The sequence below is a fragment of the Lates calcarifer genome, linkage group LG17 (genome assembly GCF_001640805.2).
Source record: "Lates calcarifer isolate ASB-BC8 linkage group LG17, TLL_Latcal_v3, whole genome shotgun sequence".
NCBI classification, from domain to species: Eukaryota; Metazoa; Chordata; class Actinopteri; family Centropomidae; genus Lates; species Lates calcarifer.
This window is the reverse complement of record NC_066849.1, coordinates 5,900,001-5,920,233: the sequence shown is the minus strand read 5'-3', so window position 1 is coordinate 5,920,233 and position 20,233 is coordinate 5,900,001. Positions and strand designations below refer to the sequence as shown.

At 38.9% G+C, this 20,233-nt stretch overlaps 2 protein-coding genes across 11 annotated transcripts in view; one reads left to right on the top strand and one right to left on the bottom strand.

Moving 5' to 3' along the window:
- Window positions 1–287: 287 nt before the first annotated feature.
- anapc4 (anaphase promoting complex subunit 4) lies at window positions 288–12,512 on the bottom strand. Of its 7 annotated transcripts, none has more exons than XM_051077321.1 (29): window positions 7,429–7,715; window positions 7,176–7,246; window positions 6,368–6,502; window positions 6,169–6,274; window positions 5,936–6,068; window positions 5,767–5,841; window positions 5,648–5,674; window positions 5,498–5,542; window positions 5,314–5,398; window positions 4,976–5,083; window positions 4,702–4,872; window positions 4,556–4,620; window positions 4,157–4,199; window positions 3,891–3,967; window positions 3,699–3,799; window positions 3,570–3,621; window positions 3,417–3,472; window positions 3,264–3,310; window positions 3,114–3,170; window positions 2,956–3,012; window positions 2,769–2,862; window positions 2,534–2,631; window positions 2,091–2,152; window positions 1,956–1,994; window positions 1,764–1,865; window positions 1,601–1,678; window positions 1,298–1,462; window positions 783–906; window positions 288–659 (listed from the first exon to the last, which is right to left on the bottom strand). In XM_051077321.1, exons 3-29 carry the CDS (start codon window positions 6,473–6,475, stop codon window positions 420–422), a joined length of 2,415 nt encoding a protein of 804 aa, XP_050933278.1. In that variant the 5' UTR covers window positions 6,476–6,502; window positions 7,176–7,246; window positions 7,429–7,715; the 3' UTR covers window positions 288–419. The 7 variants fall into 7 exon arrangements, with proteins under 7 accessions (XP_050933278.1, XP_018525437.1, XP_050933279.1 ...); XM_018669921.2 differs by having other exon boundaries at window positions 6,368–6,483; XM_051077322.1 differs by lacking the exons at window positions 7,176–7,246; window positions 7,429–7,715 and adding an exon at window positions 12,496–12,512.
- Window positions 12,513–12,993: 481 nt separating this feature from the next.
- palld (palladin, cytoskeletal associated protein) overlaps window positions 12,994–20,233 on the top strand; it is a 51,753-nt gene continuing 44,513 nt past the window's right edge. For all 4 annotated transcript variants that reach the window (XM_018669915.2, XM_051076968.1, XM_051076967.1 and 1 more), the window contains exons 1-2: window positions 12,994–13,159; window positions 14,887–15,876. In XM_018669915.2, coding sequence (XP_018525431.1) covers window positions 14,888–15,876 — 989 coding nt within the window. In that variant the 5' untranslated portion in view covers window positions 12,994–13,159; window position 14,887. The remainder of the gene's footprint in view (window positions 13,160–14,886; window positions 15,877–20,233) is intronic.

Genomic DNA, 20,233 nt, shown 5'->3' with positions numbered 1-20,233 from the left:
TCAGTATCGGGAGCGAGCACGTAACCAACACCTATTTGCGCGTTCATAGATATCCACTGAAGTACAAACGTGTTAATCAATATTTTGCTACAGTGACGTCGTAAACCAATATATAGATTAAAAAAATATTTGTTAACTTACCTCATTATCTATTTTTTTTTAATTATAACTACTTATTAATTCATTTATATTAATTGAATATTATGAACGAAATATTATATATTATAAACTATATTTTAAAAATCTAAATTGAAAAGATTAAGCAGAAAAATGAACGACACAAAAAATAAACACAAACCTGTTTATTCTCAGATACAAACAAATATTTTTCAGAACATTGTGAAAAAAAAATCTTTTGTAACAAACAAAAGATTGAGTCAAGTCCCTGTATTTATGTAGATTCTTTCTGTGTCTCAGCCTTAAGAGAGTTCCAGGGCTTCTTCTGACTCCAAATGCTCCTCAGTTTTTTGAAACCCATCTCCACCACACTCTCCAGCTTCACCTTCAGCCTCCTCTCTCTCCTCTCCCTGCCCCTGGCTGGTCATTGTAGTTTCCAGCCCTTCCTGGTCAGCACTGGCATTCTGTGAGTCAGCTCCCTCCTCATCCTCATCTTCTACGTCCATCTCAAAAACACGAATGTGCCTCAGATTGGCACTTAGCTGCCAGAAAAGAAAAAGTAAACGTCTGGAAACAGTCCATTACATTCATTCACTGGCATGACTCCTCTGGCAGAGAAGTGTGAAAAAATATATTGGAAAGTAATAGATCGAAATTTGACTTACCACACAGGCCACTTTGCGGATTCCATTGACCGCTACAAACTGAGCCTTCATGCTCTCCAGTTCCCGCCACTGATTTCCCAACACCAAGCCTTGGCACGGGATGGCACTGCCCTGCTGGTCCAACCTGACAATACCAGTGACATATGCAGTACCTTAACGTTAGGTCTTTTCCCTGATATTTTTAGAGAATAGCCTAAACCACCTCTGGTCCAGCACCATGAAAATGTTTCCTAGATTATGCATTTAGCAAAGGGAATGTAAGAGACAGACATTTTATCTGTTATTTGTTTCCACATAATTATAACTCAGAGCCTGAGGATGAGTATGTGTCTAATCAGTATTTTGCTTGAATGAGAAATTACAACATACACTCACTAACTCTGAAATTGTATTTCCATTTTGTGATTGTGAAACAAACTGAATATTCAGAGTGGGGAGAATAATTATTATTTGTTATTATTACTATGAAATGGCAATATTACTAATAATGCACACACACACATACACCCACACACCTCAGGTTTGGCTCCCACTTGAATTCAGTCTCACAGCTCAGGGTGGAGGCAAGAGGGAGTTGAGCTAGGACATGCCAACTGTTGTCTTCTACTCCTTGCAAGACCACAGTTAGCATTTCATCGTCATAGAAACGAGCATCTAGGCAGCTGTAAACATACTCAGACCTTAACAAGAGAATCAAATAACGTTATGATGGGAACATCTTCACCTGCAAAGGAACTAAATCAAACTGAATTTGAACTGAACTGAATTTCTGCCTGCTTAACAAATTAAATGGTAGGAATGACATGAGAGGCACTCACTGGGCTGCAGCATTGTCATCATCTGCATTGTCAATGTGGTGGCTGAGGTCAATCGACATGACACTGTTGGGGATGTGTCTGTGCAACCAAGATAAATTTGGTTGAAAACAGATCAAATACATAAAAATGACTTACACATACACATATAATCACAGAAATGTACCTGTTTGGGTCTGTTCCTTTCCGTAGTAGGTACAGCTTGCAGGGTGAAATCTCTGGCATGCAGAACACAACATAATGCATTTTGGCCTTCTTGTCATTCCACCTGTATCATGACCAAGAAATATCATTATACAAAAGCTATTTTACCGTTATAGATTATTGCGAAACTCCAGGATGTTTGTGTTTTACGTACAAAGATGGAAGTTCAAAGAGTCGTGGAGTGTTTTCAGAGCTGGAAAAACAACGGATATGAAGAAACAACTTAAATCACATTAATTTAGTCATATTTTAAACAATGTAGATTTTTAACAGAGACTAACGATCATACCTCTCTGGCACAGTGTACAGGGGCAAAAAGACAGCCTGGTTGACAGACTTCCCAATTATTTCCTGCGTGCAAATAAACAAACACTGAATAAGTGACATGTAAAATGGAAGAATAGTCGTAATTTTCATAAGCACCTAAATATTTACACTCGAAAAAGAAAATTCAGTCATCATTTATTCAATGACATAGAATTACCAAAACACTTCATTAACTGGCCTTGGTCAAAAAGCTGTATTGTGGCTACAGGATGTGCAAGCTACACCTCAGACTGTTTAACATCCCCTGAGCTTGAGCATAGCTGATCATCAGACAGCTGTCTCCTAACTGTCCCTAGGTCTGGTATAACAAAAAGGAGAGATGACTTGTTTGCTTAATTGTGATGGTTAGAAAGAAAGAGATGCATGATGTGGGAAAGAGCAAGGTGAGAATCGCTGAAAACTCACCGCAGGTTTCTGTAGACACTGTTCAATCACACTTTCCATCATCCTCTTGACAAAGTGCAAAGACTTTTGGGGATATGAAGGAAACAGCAAAGGACTCTCTAGATGAACCAGTCAAACATTTTATCTGTTAGTTACATTTGCATTGCAGTTACCTTCCTCTAAAATGTGGTTACAAAATTACAAATTGTTTCATCACATTTTTTCCCGCACTTCTTGTGTAGCAATCATAGCTCACCTTTCAGGTGCGTGCTCTCCTGCAAAAACTTGAGCCACTGGTTTCCCTTGGTGTTGGGTGGAGACACAAGGTCATCATCCTCGTCCTTCAGGTACTGTAGATGCCCATGTGAAAGAGAAAGCAAAATGAGAGAGAGCAGCCATTTCATTCAAAACCACTTGAAACAGCACAAAACAAAACCACTTACCTGACCAACTCGTTCCACATTGAAGTACTTTCCTTTGCGATCAAAGAGTTCTTCATTCTGTTAAACCGGAGAATAATTAAACTCAGTTTGTAAAAGTCAATAAATATATTAAACAAAAGTATTTAATTGTCATTACAGTGCTTTTATCCTGATCTGACCTGACTGAAATGTTCGGACAAGAAGTCAGCAACAAAGGCGATATCCTTCTGAGTCATCTAAGGGATAAATCAACATGTTAAAAAAGGGAAATAAAATTACAGGAAGACTTTAAAAATCACAAATCTCTGTCTCAGAAACTGATAACTCACCTTGTTGAGTTCTGGTGGTACATGCTCCTCACACATTCTTAGCATAGCTGTAAAACAAACTAGTTTGAACATTAAAACAATTTTTCAAACCTAATCTACAAGTCAAAGTCCTGAGCTTTCATTGTAATTTGACAGACTAACTTTTATTCTTACCAACATACAGCCACCGAAAAAAGGCTTTGAAGTTTTTCATACTCTTGTCGATCACCCTAAATGACAAAATATAAGCGATGATTATACAGCGATCGGTGAAATAGCATGAACACAGAAAGAGATGCAAATGGATTCAGAAATATTTCAACTCACTGCAAAAGTTCATTGGCTTTCAGAGAAAAGGAACCCACTGCGGTGATAGCACCTGAAAACACAAAACGTGTGGTTCTTGATAATGAAAGGCTGACTTTCTACTAATCATGCAGGTTGGGGAAATGGTACCTTCTATAGCTGCTGAATCCAGACCAAGGGGCTCGAACTTCTGCTTCCATAGGGACATGCCTTTCACCTCACTGAGGTGATACAGCAGAGCCTCAGAGCCACTGCAGCGAGCAAAAAGGAGGGAGAGAGAGTTAACATGAGAAACACTGAGGATGCAGGCAGCACTGAGGAGAGGTGAAAATCTGAGAATACCTCTGCAGGTGACTGATCACGAGCTTCTGGATGCTAGAGTAAGAGGACTCGATGGACTGGCCGAGCTTCTTCAGGCCCTGTGATGGAAATAAAAAATATAAACAACAAACAAAGGATGTGATTTTCAGCTGTAGCGCCACATGTGTCTGTAATACCACATCAGAGACTGCCTAGAATAAGAGTCATCAGAAGGAAATTATATCTGAAATAAGATAAATTCAAGTTTGAGTTCTAACAGAAGCATCTGCACCACCTCCAGCTCTCACCTTGACTGTCAGCTGATTCATGAGAAGAGCTTGTAGTTCTGGGCTACATGAGAGCAGAGAACAAATGGCAAGCAAATTACAAATGTTACATGATTTAAAACACAAACAGAGCTAATCTCTTAAAAGCAGTTAAACCTATTTTCATAGCAGCTTTTGTTTCTCTGACTTTTCGTGTGACTCTAATGCCTTTATGCCCTTTGTTGTGTTTTCTTACACAGAGTGCAGCAGGCTTCAAATCCATCGTTTTCAACAGGGTTGAACCAAGCAGTAAATGTCAAAATATATAGTTAAGACATTGTAAGACATTTTAACTCTTAAATACGTTTTATTGCATTTTTAAGGTCCTGCAGAAACCCTGTACTATACAAACACTAACAGCAGAAATGGCCTTTTTCTCACCTTGACTGTCCCCACAGCAAAAGTTCCAGAAACTCATCTTGAACCTGAGTGCTTGTGTTCTTTTCCTGTTAAAAAAAAGCAGAAAAAGACATTTGTTAGCACTCTCTTCTATTAGCCAATTTGGACAACAACCTATGACTACTGACCTGAACAAACTTTGTGAGTCGAAGGTCCATCTGCATGAGGATGTCCTCCCAAGCCTCACACATGCATGTAAGTGAGAGATGCAGGTACTGCAGCAGTGTGGAGATGTGGGTGAACTTGCGTGCCATCCTGGTGACTTCAGGCAGACAGTCGGATAACAATGCTGTGTCCAGCTGGACCGTTAAATAAGGAAATAATAATGCAGGTTAGAGCACAGATGAGGACATGAAGAAAAAAGAACATTTACAGACAATGAGGATAATTCAAGAATCTCACCTGGATGTAGCAGATCTCTGGGTTGTTGTCAGCAGACCTCACCTCTGTGATGACCGAGAGAGACTTGAGATCACTGGACAGACTCAGGCTGCGACACGTTCCTGATACCTAGAAAGCATAATTCAATTAAAAAGGAACAACAGTTTAATCATACTTCATTGTAATGCACTTCATATATGACTAAGTGAGATCTGATATTAGATTTTTTTGTTTTACAGATAAAATTAGGTGATGTTTAAATATACATATATTAGATATACAATATCTGAAGATTAAAATATATAATATATAAGAATATAACCTAAAGATGTAAAGAACAACTGTTGTGAATGAATTACCCCTGTTAAAGTTGCGATCTTGTACATCCCATAGGCATAAAGCTCCACAAATCCATCATCTCCCCCAAGAACAAGTATATTCAGTCTGCACAGAAACAAAATTCACTGATGTAATACAAGGTTACATTAAAAGTACTTAGACACAACTGTTTTGTGTGTTGATTAAATGTTAGACTTAATTTACCTGACTTCTCCCAGGAGATTCATTATCTCATCAGACTTTTCTTCACTGTAACACAGACAAATAAACAAATGATACTCTCAGCTTCTATCAAAAACAATCAAAACATACAAATCCAGGGCTGATGAATTATTCATTAAAATACTGTCCCACCTGAAAATCTTTGATGTTGTGCTATAGCTGCAAAAAACAAAAGTTTGGACAAATGTTTATTCAGTCAACCCAAGGAGATGCCTTCTTATAATCTGATGTGTAATTAATGCAGTTGTTACCTCTTGGGGAGTGTTGGTAATTTGGGAAGAAAAAGTTTAGACTCATCCTCTGAGTTGTAAAAGGAGCTGAGGGCACTGAAACACAGCAAAAACACCAACAGCTCACATTATTCTTAAAAGTTAAACATCCGTAATGTAAACTGGTCTGAACCCTGAGCCTCATGTGTACCTGTTCTCCTCCATCACCTCCATCCAGTGCATGCAAGTCACAGGGTTCTGCATTGGAAACACATGGAGGATCTCTGCTTTCTCAACACCACACAGGACCACCTGCTTGGTGTCTCCAAGGCTGAAGGCCAATACTGAGGATTGAACAGATGATGAAAAATATTATCAATTCATGATCCGATCAATAAGCAACCCAAAAAGGGGGAATGTTGTACTGTTCTAGGTATTCCTTACTTTTGCCATCAGGTCTCCAGGCGAGTGCAGTGATCTCCTTTCCAGTATACTCACTAGGTGGTAAGCTCCAAACACGCTGGAAACTAGCCAAGCGATGTAGTAACAACTATGGACAAATGGAATGGAATTTGATTACAAACCCATAAAAAAACAACAACAAGACATGATTTAGGCTTAAAAGAAAACTTCATTCTTTTACCTCTCCAGTTGTGTTGGCCAGAGCGATCAGATCCCGTTTAGGAGACCATGCCATACACAGGACAGGGTTAGGAAGTTGCTTCTCTCCCACTTGTCGGAAGGCAGGCATGTTGTCGGCTGGAAAATGTGAAAAGTTCTAATAAAGACATAAATAACAGACAACAGCTCTCAGTTTGGACAATTACACTTTTAAGATTTTAAGAAATTCTCCTCTGTAATTATGTAACCCTGTTACTGGCGCTTGAATGGTGCTGTACTAGTTAAGCCTTTGAGGATAGATATACGTACCTGCTTGTGTCTTTATACTGGAGGAGAACTAGTTTATCAGATAATTCTAATGTTCTTTTGTTTGTTATAGAGTTGAAATGATCAGTGGATTGATGAACATGTTGATCGACATTGAATTATTCTGAAAATATTTAGATAATAAATTAGTTGTTTGACCAACTAAAACTGCAAACATTTACAGGTTTTCCTTGTCTTATATGACTGTAAATTGAATACCTTCTGCTTTTTGACATTTTTCAGACAAAATCATTAATATATTTGAGAAAGATTAATTACAGATGGAAATAATTACTTTTTAGTGAATGGATGTAATCATCTGAAAAAAAAAATACTGACTACGTGCAAAGCACAAAATGAAACAATATCAAATCATTAATTTAGACATTAATTTTATAATGATAGGGGATACTATTTTGGATTACCTATAACTTGAAGTGTTTAATATAAGACAAACAGTATTATTAACGTAATATGATGGTCAACTAAATAACAGGCAGTCATGCACCCATTCAGACGAATACCGTAATATTATGATGAACAAAATCCCAGACGATATCTATTCTCACTTCATTGCTACCAGTCTGGTCACTCCCTGATGAACAAGAAGAATAGCTGTGTACACCTTCACACAGAAAAGTACAGACATGCACCTAGCATGCAAATATAAACTTAGGAATATATGTGTGCTAATCTCAACAAATCCCTACAATACAGTTCTAAGAAGCCAGACAAACTAACACTGCGGGTTAATGAGATGGACCCTTACTCACTTACTGTTATGAGTTGACAGATGAAGCCTCTGTACCAACGTTAGCAGGTCTGTTAGCGACCCGAGCAAGCTAATGTAGAGGAAAGCACACGGCTAGTTTCTCCGTGCTGGACGTCACAGGAGGCCAAATAATAACTGCAACATAGCGTTTTGAAATCATAAAGTGTCAAACCCACTCTGCTATGTCCTGCGAAATTCGTAATTTAAGTTTTCTTCATGATGTTTTCACAATTACGCGGACAGCGCCATGTTCTCCAGTCGTCCAATCATAATGGAGCAACGGCAGTCCTGAGAAGACAAACTTGTTGGGAGAAAACGCAATTCGTAAGTGAATGACTGTAGTTGAGCTGGTTAGAAATAGAATCGGTTTCTTAAGCACAAAGCTATGCTGTTTAATAGTTAGAATTGTTTATTGTTTCGAAGCGTTTGACATTTAACATGGTGATTGTTGCTGGAACTCCTTTTGCACAGTTTAAAAGCAAGATCCCGAAACAACGAGCCAAAATACAAGCCGTGTATATAAACTTGTCGATGTTAAACGTTTCATTCAGAATGTATACACTGGATGTATTAGTATTAACGTTACTTGCCTCGACCATGGATGTATTATTAGACCTGGATACGGTGCCGTCGCTCAGCCTTGCAGCAGTTTTTTCCAGTGGCCAGTTGCAGTGAAAGCTTATGCCCGAAAAGTATTTTCGACACAAGCAACCATTATAGAAGAGATATCTGTAAAACTGTTAACAGGACACCTCCAGCTATAAACATAGCCAATTATTATTCTTTGTATTGAAAATTTGCTGAATTGAAATGCCCAATCAAACTGACTTCAAATATATACATTTGTTAGTAAAGTTTTTATGGAAATGTTTGAATGATAGTTTGACCACTGGGTTCTGTTTGAAAATACAGAAACAATTTACACGTTTCATGAGCGTATCTCCAGATGAATAAGCTATCAATTAAAATGATTACAATATCCTCCTTAAACTTATGAAAGATTTTTTATGAATAATATTCAAAATATCACATATTAAAGCATTTCTTAATGTTAACAATGTAACAGTAAGGGATACATAAAAGTTTTATAATAATATAATCTTGGATCCGGTTTCCAGTTGTTTCTTTCAGCAATGCAATCCTCCAAAAGTTCGCTTTTTTTTTACAGCTTTGATTTGCAACAAGTCAACTCGAGTCAAGTTTAGGTGCAAAGGGAAAGTTCCAGTTGATGAGTTGTCCTTATATACGAATTAGGCCACGTTCCAATCAGTGACGCACGTGCGTGACTGCGTGAACAAGCCACGGACAGACAGACATCGTGAAACCGGATCCTGCTGAAGAACCAAACCACCGGAGAAACTCAATACTAAGGAAAAACCTGAAGCTTGGACATGGCCTTGAGAAGACCTGAGGGATACCTGCCATGGAGAGCCCCCATCGAGGAGGACAGCGACGGCGCAGGTAAGACAACTTTTGCTTTTATTATTTGTTTCTAAAATTTGCAGCACCTTCATTCAAAGCACTTTAAAATGTGCCTTTCATTCACACACACTCACACACCAGTAGCAACAAGCTACCATGTGAGGCACTGGCCTAAACATTGGGAGCAATTTTTGGTCCAGTGCCTTGCCCGAGCAAACTTCAACATGGCTCTACCTGTCAATCTAACCTGAGAGTCTCTGAATGCTTTTGGACTCCGACCCTGCAAAAAATCCACATAGGCTCAGGAGAATGCCACAGCAGAGCCTTTTTTCAGCAAGAGAACAGTGCGAAGCGCTGCTACCTGAAATACTTCAACAGTATTAGTGGAGTTGTTGTGGAAAGAGAAGCCAAAGATCAAAAAACCAACAAGACAAAACAAACAAACAGAAAAACAAAACTAACACTGCAGGTAATGTACACTCATGACACAATGTCTGAGAAAAGGTAAGTATGAATGTCTGAGCTGCAAAGAAAATGACCTGTTATAGCCTTTTATGTAAAGACATAGAAACAGTGTAAACTAGTTTACATACAATATAACTAATTATGTAATGTAATGTTTTTTAACTAAGCTATAGATGCCCATACAGGTAAGTTGACAGTAATTATTAATTGTTAACAACATTAACAAAGTTGTCTGCAAATTTTAATTTCACTTATTTAACAGCTCAGAAATGATTTACTCACTCACTCTGTTGTATGTATTTTTTCTTTAGAAGGTGTAGGTGATTTACCAGACAAAGGTAAATCAGTGCTTAATGGCACCATTAACAAATGTAAGTCTTCATGTTACTTGTTAAGACATCAGTAGCGTTATTGTCATTGGATTACACCTCTGATAGAGCAAAGCTGTTGTATCATGAGTCAACTAACTTTTTTTTTTTTTTTCTCATTGTGCCCGGATTTCCTTAATGACAGAGAAGACGTGTTTGCTCCAGACCAGATGAGAAGGATGGATGACCACAGGACAAACTGGAGAGTGGTGGTGCCTGTTTTTCACTGAGCTAAGTAAGTAAACCTCTGACTAAGGCTACAACAGCACCACTAGTTACAGAAAGTCATGATAAGCTAAAGTTAACATTACATTCTATATGTAGATTACATTTATTACAGGAACCTGTTTGATTATTCAAAATGACATCATTAGAGGACATGTTCAACAAAATAGTGACCAACAATGGAAAGGTAGAATAATAAGGTCCAAACTGATCCATTACTTGTTTGACTGTTTGACAGGGCACAGTGTGAAGACCCAGGGAGTACCATGATGACCTCCCTGCCCCTCCACACCAATCGCGGGTAAAGCATTGTTGGGTAAAGCATTGTAAAGGGTATACTGAGACATGTTGAGTATGGTAAAAAATAATCCTCTTTTGCCAGATCATTGCTGATCAAGTCAAGGAAGCTAATCAGCTTCTGTTTTTAGTGATGATGTGTAACTCATACACAGAACACTCGATAGATGCTCTGGGTTGCTGTTATGTTGTTTTTGAGAGCACAAGTTGCACCCTCAACATAACTGATGAATGCTTTAAGTTTGAAAATTATTATATATTCACATATTTGATTTGCTCAGTTTTTGAAACATTTTTTTTGCAGCACCTATCACTCAACCACATCACTGACCACATTATTCACTATTTAACACTTAACTGACATTTGACCAAAATGTGCGCTTTAGTCAGTGACATTTTGAAACAATCCAGTACAATCTATCAGTTTAATATAACTGAAAATACTTTAGTATTATTATATTTTAAGCCACATCTATTCAAAATATATGAGGCTGTGTTTTGCACTGCGGATACATTTTATTTATTTTCAGTATTTCTGACATCAGTGTTTATGTTTTTTGCTCAGTCTATACTAATTAATAGCAACTGTTTTGAGAAATAATTAAAATCTGCGCTATGTATTTGTTAAAGCTGTTAAATAATCATCTTTCCCAAAAGCAACATGTTACTTTAAATTTTAATTTCATTGATTTGGAGCTAAATGTGTGAACAATCATGAAATAATGGAATAAAACTAATATTAATAGAGCTTATTAACTTTATGTAGAGATATCACTAAGGGTATCAACAGCTTGATATATGTTTTATGATTCAAATAATTGTACTAATCTCACAAGTCATCTTAATAAAAAGCGACACTTGTTTGTGTTACTCTGGACTTGATGTCCTCTGGAACTGACATTCACTTGAGAATTTTTTTAATATATCATTTAATATAATGAATTAGTATCAGTTCACCAAAGTTATGTGTGTAAATAAACTGATATTTTAAAGGTGGAAAAAGTTACGTCCCTTCATGTTTTGTTTCTTTGCGTTGCTGATTTGATCTTTTGTCACATGATACTTAATTATTATCAACATTATTTCATTATTTGGATATAGCATGGACAATTTATTTTTTATTTTATTTATTATCATGACTATTTTTATGATCATGGTTATTTTTTTGTTGCTCTGCCACAGCCTACATAGTTGCTACAATATCAAAGTTGAATTTAAAAACACAATTTTCATTGACTGAGATTAAAAATATTACAGTGGACAGGGGGCGTTCACTACCCTAAAGAACAAAACTTTGAATCTAATGACTCTTTAAACATGATCTTGAGTTGAGTCTAAGACCAAACTCTGGATAAAATAATGCTAATAACATTTCTTGAGAGTACAACAAGGGCTTTTGGTGTGAAGTATTTTCTGTTCACAATTTAGGTCATTAATACTGCAGGTTCAACATTTCTTAAAATAGGTCTGAACAGTAATACTGATATTTGCTAAATGGTCATTAATATGAAATAGCTTCACCACCTCTGTGATCTTCACCACTGAAATAATATTCTCTCAGATGTATTCCTCTTTTCAACTGTAATCTACTGTGTGTCAAGATAATGCCTGACCATGTTATGGGTATGATGAGAGAGGAAACTCTGAGGCATGCAACAACATCTTTAAACACCATAGATAAATACTTAATACAGGCACTAATAAACATACTTTATGATACAAGGAATAGTGTTGTGGTGTGCACATGTGGTATAAAAGAAGAGTGATGGAAACTTTCCAGCACTATTCTTACACACACCACAAACAGATAGAAGTCTGTAGGTTATAGAGTCACCACTAAATAATTCAGTTATTTTTAAATGATACCTTACACAGAGTTATTGCTAATTGGAGTGTGGTGACAAATGTGTAGGATTTTAGAAGATTACTGATTACTTGGTGTGTGTGTGTGTGTGTGTGTGTGTGTGTGTACAGTAGATAGACTGTCAGACTTATCACTGCCACTTAACCGTAATCAGTAGATTAATGAAGAACCAGAATAGCTCTGAGAGCACAAAATGTGATAGTGGACTAGAAATAGACCAAGTGAGGCTATGTGGTCCTCAACTGCCTGTGCCCGTTTAACCCACTTAGTCTAAACCATCTCATTTGTTGGCTGGGTAGACCTAAAAACTTATTCAGACCTTTACATGCTATATGTAAGCAGCATTGACCTTTATCAAACCCAGTGCTGAACCTTCATCTTCAGCTCTAGTTTTAGTTAAATCATCTAAGGCCCATTTAAAGATAACTTACCTACAACAGATCAGATAAGTGGGTGGTCTGGGGTCACTGGGTCAGCTCAGCTGGACACAGTGGTAACACCGACAAACTGCTGTCTTGTTACTTGTTAGATGTCTTCACTAGACAAACCATAACCAAGCCAGTAACTGACTTATTCAACAGGATGTTTGATATTTCCTCATTTCCCAGACCTGATGCACATTAATGGCTTCTGAATGTTATATGAAACCCAATTCTCCTGGCTTCAGTGTGATAGGTGTGGTCCAAATATTACAACAGGCGTGTCTCCTTGCCGCACTGTTCTCCATGTTTAGTGTGTTTAATTAACAAATAGTGGTTGTGTAAAAAATGTCACCACTACCTTCTGTTCCCCAGGACTACCTTGACACACTCTCTCTCTTCTTGCCAGTATTCTGGCTGTGAAACCTGAGCCAGGGGCCAAATATAGCCCCACACAGTGAGCAGTTAGGGACCGGGACAGATGGAACAGCAGGCCACTGCAGAGGCAGTACGCAATTGGACCCTGAACCTGAGAGATCCTGCTGTCTGTCTGACCAATAAGGCTGCTCTTCTGGAGAGGGAAGCTTCTTTCTGGCATATTCTTACTTAACAAATAAGACAAACCTGGAACCGCAAAATCCAGGAGAGAGCATTTCAACAAACAGCCCACTTTAAGGTACGCTTTGCTCTGTTTTTGTTGATACCTTCAGCTGCATTTTTGGTTCTTATTCTTCACCAGAGATCATTCAATGCAATGGTACAGCTATATATATATATATATATTATATATATATATATATTATATATATATATATATATATATATGTCAGCCAGATTGAAACATACCATGTACAGGAATTACTCTGTTGTGTTTTGGAGGACATTTTGATTTACTCTCATTTTAAAGTATTCATTTGTATTGATTTGTATTGTATCAAATTCTGTGAAAATTAGTATATAAGATAATGTAAGAACTTAATTTAACACAATAAGGTTTATCAAATCTAGGAAGGAAGGAGGCAGTGGAAACTGCCAGCACTGACTGTTGTTAACATTTTGTCAATCAGTCTCAATGGCTCAAATTTTCCACATTCATATTTAATCAGCATTGTGCTGTTGTTCTCTTCAGATAATAGGACATTTTAGGGACATTGCCTTGGTTTATTCCTTTGAATTCTTTGACCCAGTGACTCTTGGTTTATGTTTGTGCATGTCCAGTTATACCTGTGTGTGTTTGAAGGTAGCAACTGAGTTTGAAGGACCTCTCTCCTGTGTTCAGGGTGGGTGGGGTTGCGCTGCTGCTGCTGCTGTGAAACATAGCCCAGGAGATTAAAAATAACAACAGCTGGTCTTCAGGACGCCATAAGGCACTGAGTGTCTCACTGTGTTATAGACTACATGTATCTGCACCAACAGTTTCACAACGTATTATGCAGCTAGAGTCTCAAGAGATCAGAAACATGCTCTTCTTAAACTAAACATGCACGTGATTTTACATCTGAGAGAAAATGTGAGATTCTTATGTTACATGTAAACTCACATGTCAGAATGCATCAGGTCACATAAATGTGTGTGTGCTCTGTTATCATTATTTTAGTGGTTAATATCATTTACAAGCCTCTGCTTCTTTGTTAACAAAACAGAATTTATATATATTTTTTAAAACCCTCTAATCATATGTAATCTGTATGGTGTCAATAGTATTATGCAGTAACATCACTTCACTGACAATTATGGCCCTCCTCTGTTACACAGCAATATTTCCATGCATGCTGAAAAGGATCAGTTGATTAACAGAAAATAAATTGGTGACTGTTTTGATAATTGATTAATCTTTTCATTTATGAAGAAAACATATCAAACCTGTACAGGTTACAGTTTTCCTCTTCTTTATATCATTGTAAACAGAATGATAAGTGGATTTTATGAATATTACTCTGACAAAACAAGAACTTTGGACCATTGTGTTGATATTTTTGCCAATTTATAGATACATTTATAAGGTGATCAGCCCAAAAACCAAACACTGGATTAATCTGAGATGAGTATAATCAGTATTTTCAGCCCTAAATGAAAAGTACAACAAAAGAACAGAATGATAGGATAAAATGTCCTGATAGAAACAGAGGGACTAAGAAATGCCAGTCATGTTCACTATGACCTCAGTAAAGGCCTTTGCTAATACCCACCAACTGTGTCCAGACAGCATTGGCCTGAGTCATCCTGCCAGCTATGGCTGCGAGTATGAGAATGATCCAGTGTTGTGAAGTCTGTAGTTTTAAGCTTGATTTCTCTCCTGTCTGTTTGTCATTTCCCCTTTTTACTTTTGGGTGTCATACACTGTCATGTCTACAGTGTAAATGTGTGTAATTTGCTGTTAAAGTGAGTTGATGTGTGTTTCAGGATGCAGGACGGGAGTTGGAATCAGCCACTCCCCATCTCTCTGCTGCTAAAAGACTCAGCAGCAGGCAGGACTCTGGAGGGCGATGGAGGTGTGTTTTCTGAGGCGTCCTCTGACGGGGAACTCTACCTGGACTCTGTGACAGAGCTGGATTCTGGAGACGGGGACTTTGCAGATCTCACTGCCTTCTTAAATGCAGAAGAGATTAATCGTAGCCTGGACCTGGCCCGGGAGGCCTTTGGTGAATCTGAAGATCCAGGCCCCTCTAATCCTACACCCCAGGAGCAGGTTCTCCAATCAATCCCCAATCCCTCCCACCCTGTGAACACCCAGACAACTGAAAGCCTCACCACAAGCCAAAACCTGTACCGCCAGACCAAAGCCCCCTGCCCAGATGATAACGCAGCAGTTAAAGCCTCTCCCAGCCAGAACGCTGCCCTCAGCAAACCTGTACAGGTGTCCGGTGAGGCCCCGTCCTCTGCTGAGAAGGCTGTCCGTCACAAACCCATGCAGCCCGTTTATAAGCAGGATAAACCCAGGCTGGTTCATGCAGACCTGGAGCTGAATGATCGGGCTGCTTCAGCCACGGAGTTCTGTAGCCGAGCTGCCACGTTCATCGAGGAGCTGTCCTCTATTTTCAAAGGTTCTACTCATCTGGAGCAGCAGGTGGAGGAGGACTCGTCCTCTCCTGATAGTGGCTATCTGTCTCCCAGGAGCCAGCGGCCAGTCCCTCAGGGCTCTGCCTCTGCCCCCTCTCTGCCTCCCAGCCAGCCAGAGCAGACTCAGTATAGCCAGACAGACACGGCCCCTCAGCCTGGAGGCCTGGTGGGGCTGGCAGCTTCTGCACGGTATCAACACTCTGGAGCACCGACCACAACTGGACCTCTGTCTCCTCCTCAATTCCTCCAGAAGCTGAAGAGTCAGGAGGTGGCAGAGGGAAGCCCCATCCGTCTGGAATGTCGAGTCAGAGGAAACCCCCTGCCGCTCGTCAGGTGAGTCTGATTAATATGACTTTAATGTGGAGGTGAGATTTGACAGCTATCTGCTGTTTGATATTGTAACAGTTTTTTTGCAGAGAGTAACTACATGTTGCATACTTTATATTGAAACGAAAACGTCTCTATTATCCCTGTAGATTTTCATAGGTTTGAGAGCGTTTATAACTTTGCTGGTTGGGTGAAAGCTGAGCATCGCTGTTTAATGTACAGTAGTTATTGTCTCAAGGTAAACTTGCTGTCTCGCCTTGCAATTTGCTCTAATTTGTCTGATGTGTTATGTAGTCCTAACATCTTTCTTTCTGATACTGACTTAAATAGACATCTCAGTTGACCATTATAAAGACGTTTGTCCTGACATGCACCAAGTTACACTCAAAGCCTGAACAAAGGTCAGTTCACCCAGCTTACAAAAGCTTGCTGTGGTATCTCACCATGCAGATAGATTTGGTCTTATTGGTCATGATTTTGAGATATCTGTCCCTTAGATTGCAAGTGTAAAAAATGTCTTTGTGTGAAACAACCCTTGAAGAAAACTGATTTCCAGGTTTACTGACCAATATGAACCTTTATATCACAGTGTCAGTGATGCTGACCAGACCCAGTGTCAGGATGCAGCCTCACTGACCTGGCTGTTAGAGATAGGGTGAGTGAGGTGGGCGGCGTCCTGGAATTGAGAGTTACCCATGTATTGACAAGCAGAACACCTGGTTTTTGGGTTGGGGGACTTCCACTCTGTGTAAGCACATTTGTCCATTGGTACCTGTGCCAGTTGTCTTACTTATGCCTGGATGAACTGTTATTCCTCTTGAGAGGACTGCACCACATGCCCCTGGTTATTTGCACCAGCCCCTCAGCAAACTAAAAATACACTCCTCTCTTGTTTCTAGATACTGTATGTCACCCTCACAGCTCAGTCAACATGCTTGCTGTTTACTATAGAAAAATACCTGAACTAATTAAAGTTTCAGTCTATAAGGATGGCCTTTCTGCAATGGGTGTGCTCCTCCTCTTTCTGACTGAATTTCAGTTTCACTTTTTAATATAAACCCCAATACTGAGAATAGCTCCTTTAAATTTCTGTTTAATATGCGCAGATTTTTTCTCTATTAACTTACAGCACATACAGTATATACCATGTATCTACCTGTTCCAACAGTGCATTGAATCATTATATATTGTTACAGACCAATATACCATTAATGGCTGCACTATGACATAGAATTGACAAGCTTGGATTTCTTGTGCATCAATTTATACACATTTGACTATACTTAGACCTTACTTGTTTGGTATCTTTTGAAACCTCGTGATCTTGCCCAGCATGAGCAGGCAATGCATTTTTAGGCGTCTGTGTAATCAGAAGACATAAAATCAGTGTCCCAGGACGTGTATCTCCCCAGTAGGTTATGAGGGGCCTCTTCTGTGGCTGTATAAATAGTCCTCAGGCCAACAGGAGCCATGCACAGGAATGCTTGCAATGCAATGACAAGACGTTTTCAGTCACCAGGCTCCACATCTCCCCACACCTTCTTGGGGAATATGAAGTTAGTGTGTAGCATGGTTTACCATTGGGAGAAACAGGGGAACCCAGGCACTGTAGCCATACTGACACTCTATAACAGGAGAAAATGAATGGGAAGCTGAGAGGAGTGAAATGGAAAAGTAGAGATTGATCTCATAATCTCATAATCTATGTATAGTTCACAAGTGTCTCAGTGTTTGGCTGCACTGGCAGCTCTTTCACTGACATAACACTCACTCACTATTGTTAGTGAGCTGTTTAACAGAAGTGCTGCTACTTCCTGTGTTGGTTACTGATTGTGAACACCAGATGGCAGCAAATTATTTATTATTCAAAATAAAAATGTGCCTTAGTAGGAAGGCAGCTTCTTTGCAATGTGAAAAAGCATGGTGATATACTAAGTAAGTACAGTTGCAAAGATAGTCTTTGATGGACTGAGATTGAGTTGGAGGAGAAATCCAATGTTTTCACTGCTGCAGTTTCTAGTTGTATGTGTTGAATATACAGTCTCTCTAAAGTAAAATGAACATTCTGTTGATATCTTCATACAAAATTCTTACATGCAGAGCTGTTTGCAAATTTACACAGTGTGTCAGATGTGACTGACTGTAGGCAGTGTTTCATTTTTTCTGCAATGTCAGGTGGTTAGACCTGCTATCACACACACATATGTGTGTGTTTTATGTGCTCCACAGGAAAGTTAATGGCTTCCGTTCACCTTTTTTTTTCTCATTCTTTTTTCTCACAACCTGCTCTTGAGAGTTTGCATGCTGTTATTTGTATGTGTGTGTACAAGCATGCAGATGTGTGTGCGTGCATATTTTTTTTTCTCTTTTTTCTTTTTACAAAGGTTGAGTTCAAATGCCTGATTTCCATTTAGTGTTCATTTCCCATGGGCAGCGCCTTTGATGCAGTTGCCAGTCCAAGCAGGTGATGCACCTCCTCACCTTCTTCTCTCAGGCTAATGAGTTGCTGCTGAGCTGATGCCAGCATTTTGCACGGCCAGTGAAAGAGACATTCCTTGTGGTTGGGTGCTGGGTGCGGCCTTCTGTGGTCGGCCACAATTTGTTTCAGCCGGAGAGTTGTATGGTACTGAGCGGCTGGTATTCTTCAGTATGTCCTCATGTTCCTCACACACAGTGTTTTATGCAATGCTCTGTTTATAATGATGCATCTCTGGTGTTGGGATGCGTGTGTGTTTGTGCATTTTTTCAATCTGAGGTCATTTTGGCCTTTCTTTACTTCTTCAAGGGGCTAGTTTTGGGTTAAGATTAGCTGTTGGCATGAGGGAATAGGAAATGTATGTCAGTGTGAGACCCTTGTGTGTGTGTGTGTGTGTGTGTGGTGTGTGTGTGTGTGTGTGTGTTGCTAAAGAGAACATTTCTAAGCAAAATTGATGGTGTGAGGTCTGGTTGTGCAGAACACCAAACACGATGCGGGTGTCTGATGACTGATTTCTCACCATTTCAATGCATTGCAAAGCAGACAGAGAAAATCCATCTCCAATTGTGGCGTGCTCAGTGAGCTATTTTAGGCATTTTGTCTGATGCTCTTCCATGTCATTATCGTAGCTGCCTGCTGTGCAAACAAGGCATTTCAATTCTTGACTTGGAGCTGAATGACGAGAGATGGGCAGTTACGCTAGGGAGCAGCCACGGCTTCTTGGTTTCGACTGAATGCACAAAACCACAGGGGAAACTTTTGGAAGATGAGAGGCTGCTGAAGAATTCTACACAAGGCGTCTCCAACATCATGGGGAGATGCCCTTCCGTAGGTTGATGATGGAATTTGTTGTCAAATAAAGTTTAAATTTAAACATACTGCACAGTTTGGGCTAACACGAACAAACAGGATCATAGATATTAGCACACACATAGACATAAAAGGACAAACACATAGACATGCAATCCAAGTATTTATTTAGCAAATTGTCTCCTAAATTGTCCAGTTTTCTTCCCCTGAGTAAATGCTTTTATCAGATTCAAATACTGTATCTTTCTTTACAGGGACAGACATGGCTCAGTCCTAGAAACCACCAACTACCTCTTGGTCAGACTGTGGAATAATTAATTGCTCCACAGCCAAAAGGCCCAAATCACTCTAATCTGAGGCAACAAGAAACAGCTTGTGTAACAGCCTTTTAAAAAAACAAAAAAACAAAAAAACAACTTGCTTTCAAAAAATACCCTGTTATATGTCTTCTTTTCTACATCTTTGTTGTATTTGGCCAAAGGAGGATGAGTCCTGCAACACCTAAAATGCTACCAAATCAGTTTTACTATTTTGGTTTCTTAGTTATTTGTAAGTTTTGCTATTGCTTCATAGAAAAAAATCAGCTTTAAACCAAAAAAGTTAAGAGGAAGCAAGTTGCAAGAACTTATTGGAGTTAAAACAGTTTGTACATGTATCTTATACATATACCTTATACCACTTACTATATTATGCCTCATAATTGCAGTTCCAGTGTTTTTTTTGTTTGTTTTTTTTTTTGACAGATGCTGTTCCTGTCTCAACATTTAGCCAGTTTAGTAGACAGACAAACATGAAGATGGCAGAGAATCAAATGAGTTATCTAGTCTTCTTTATTTCTGGTCCAACTGCTGTGTCACTATATGATTGATAATGTTTTTTTGGTTAAACAAAGCATTTCTAGTTAGGCAGTAGTTTTGGTTTTGGTTTCAATTAGTTTTTTTCCTTCTTTCTTGCAGACTTTTTGGCCCTACATTGACTTCCTACATTTTCACACACAGATAAGGGAAAAATGCAGGGTTTAGCATACCAGCCTGTTGTTGCAAAAGTAGTCACTATACAAGCTAATAGTTACAGTAG

Coding starts and splice junctions, on each gene's coding strand:
- anapc4 (XM_051077322.1), bottom strand. CDS start 6,475: ATGCCTGCCTTCCGACAAGTGGGAGAGAAGCAACTTCCTAACCCTGTC. Junction 5,399..5,497: donor AATCTCCTGGGAGAAGTCAG/GTAAATTAAGTC, acceptor GTTTCTGTGCAG/ACTGAATATACTTGTTCTTG. Junction 2,863..2,955: donor ATGTGGAACGAGTTGGTCAG/GTAAGTGGTTTT, acceptor GGGCATCTACAG/TACCTGAAGGACGAGGATGA.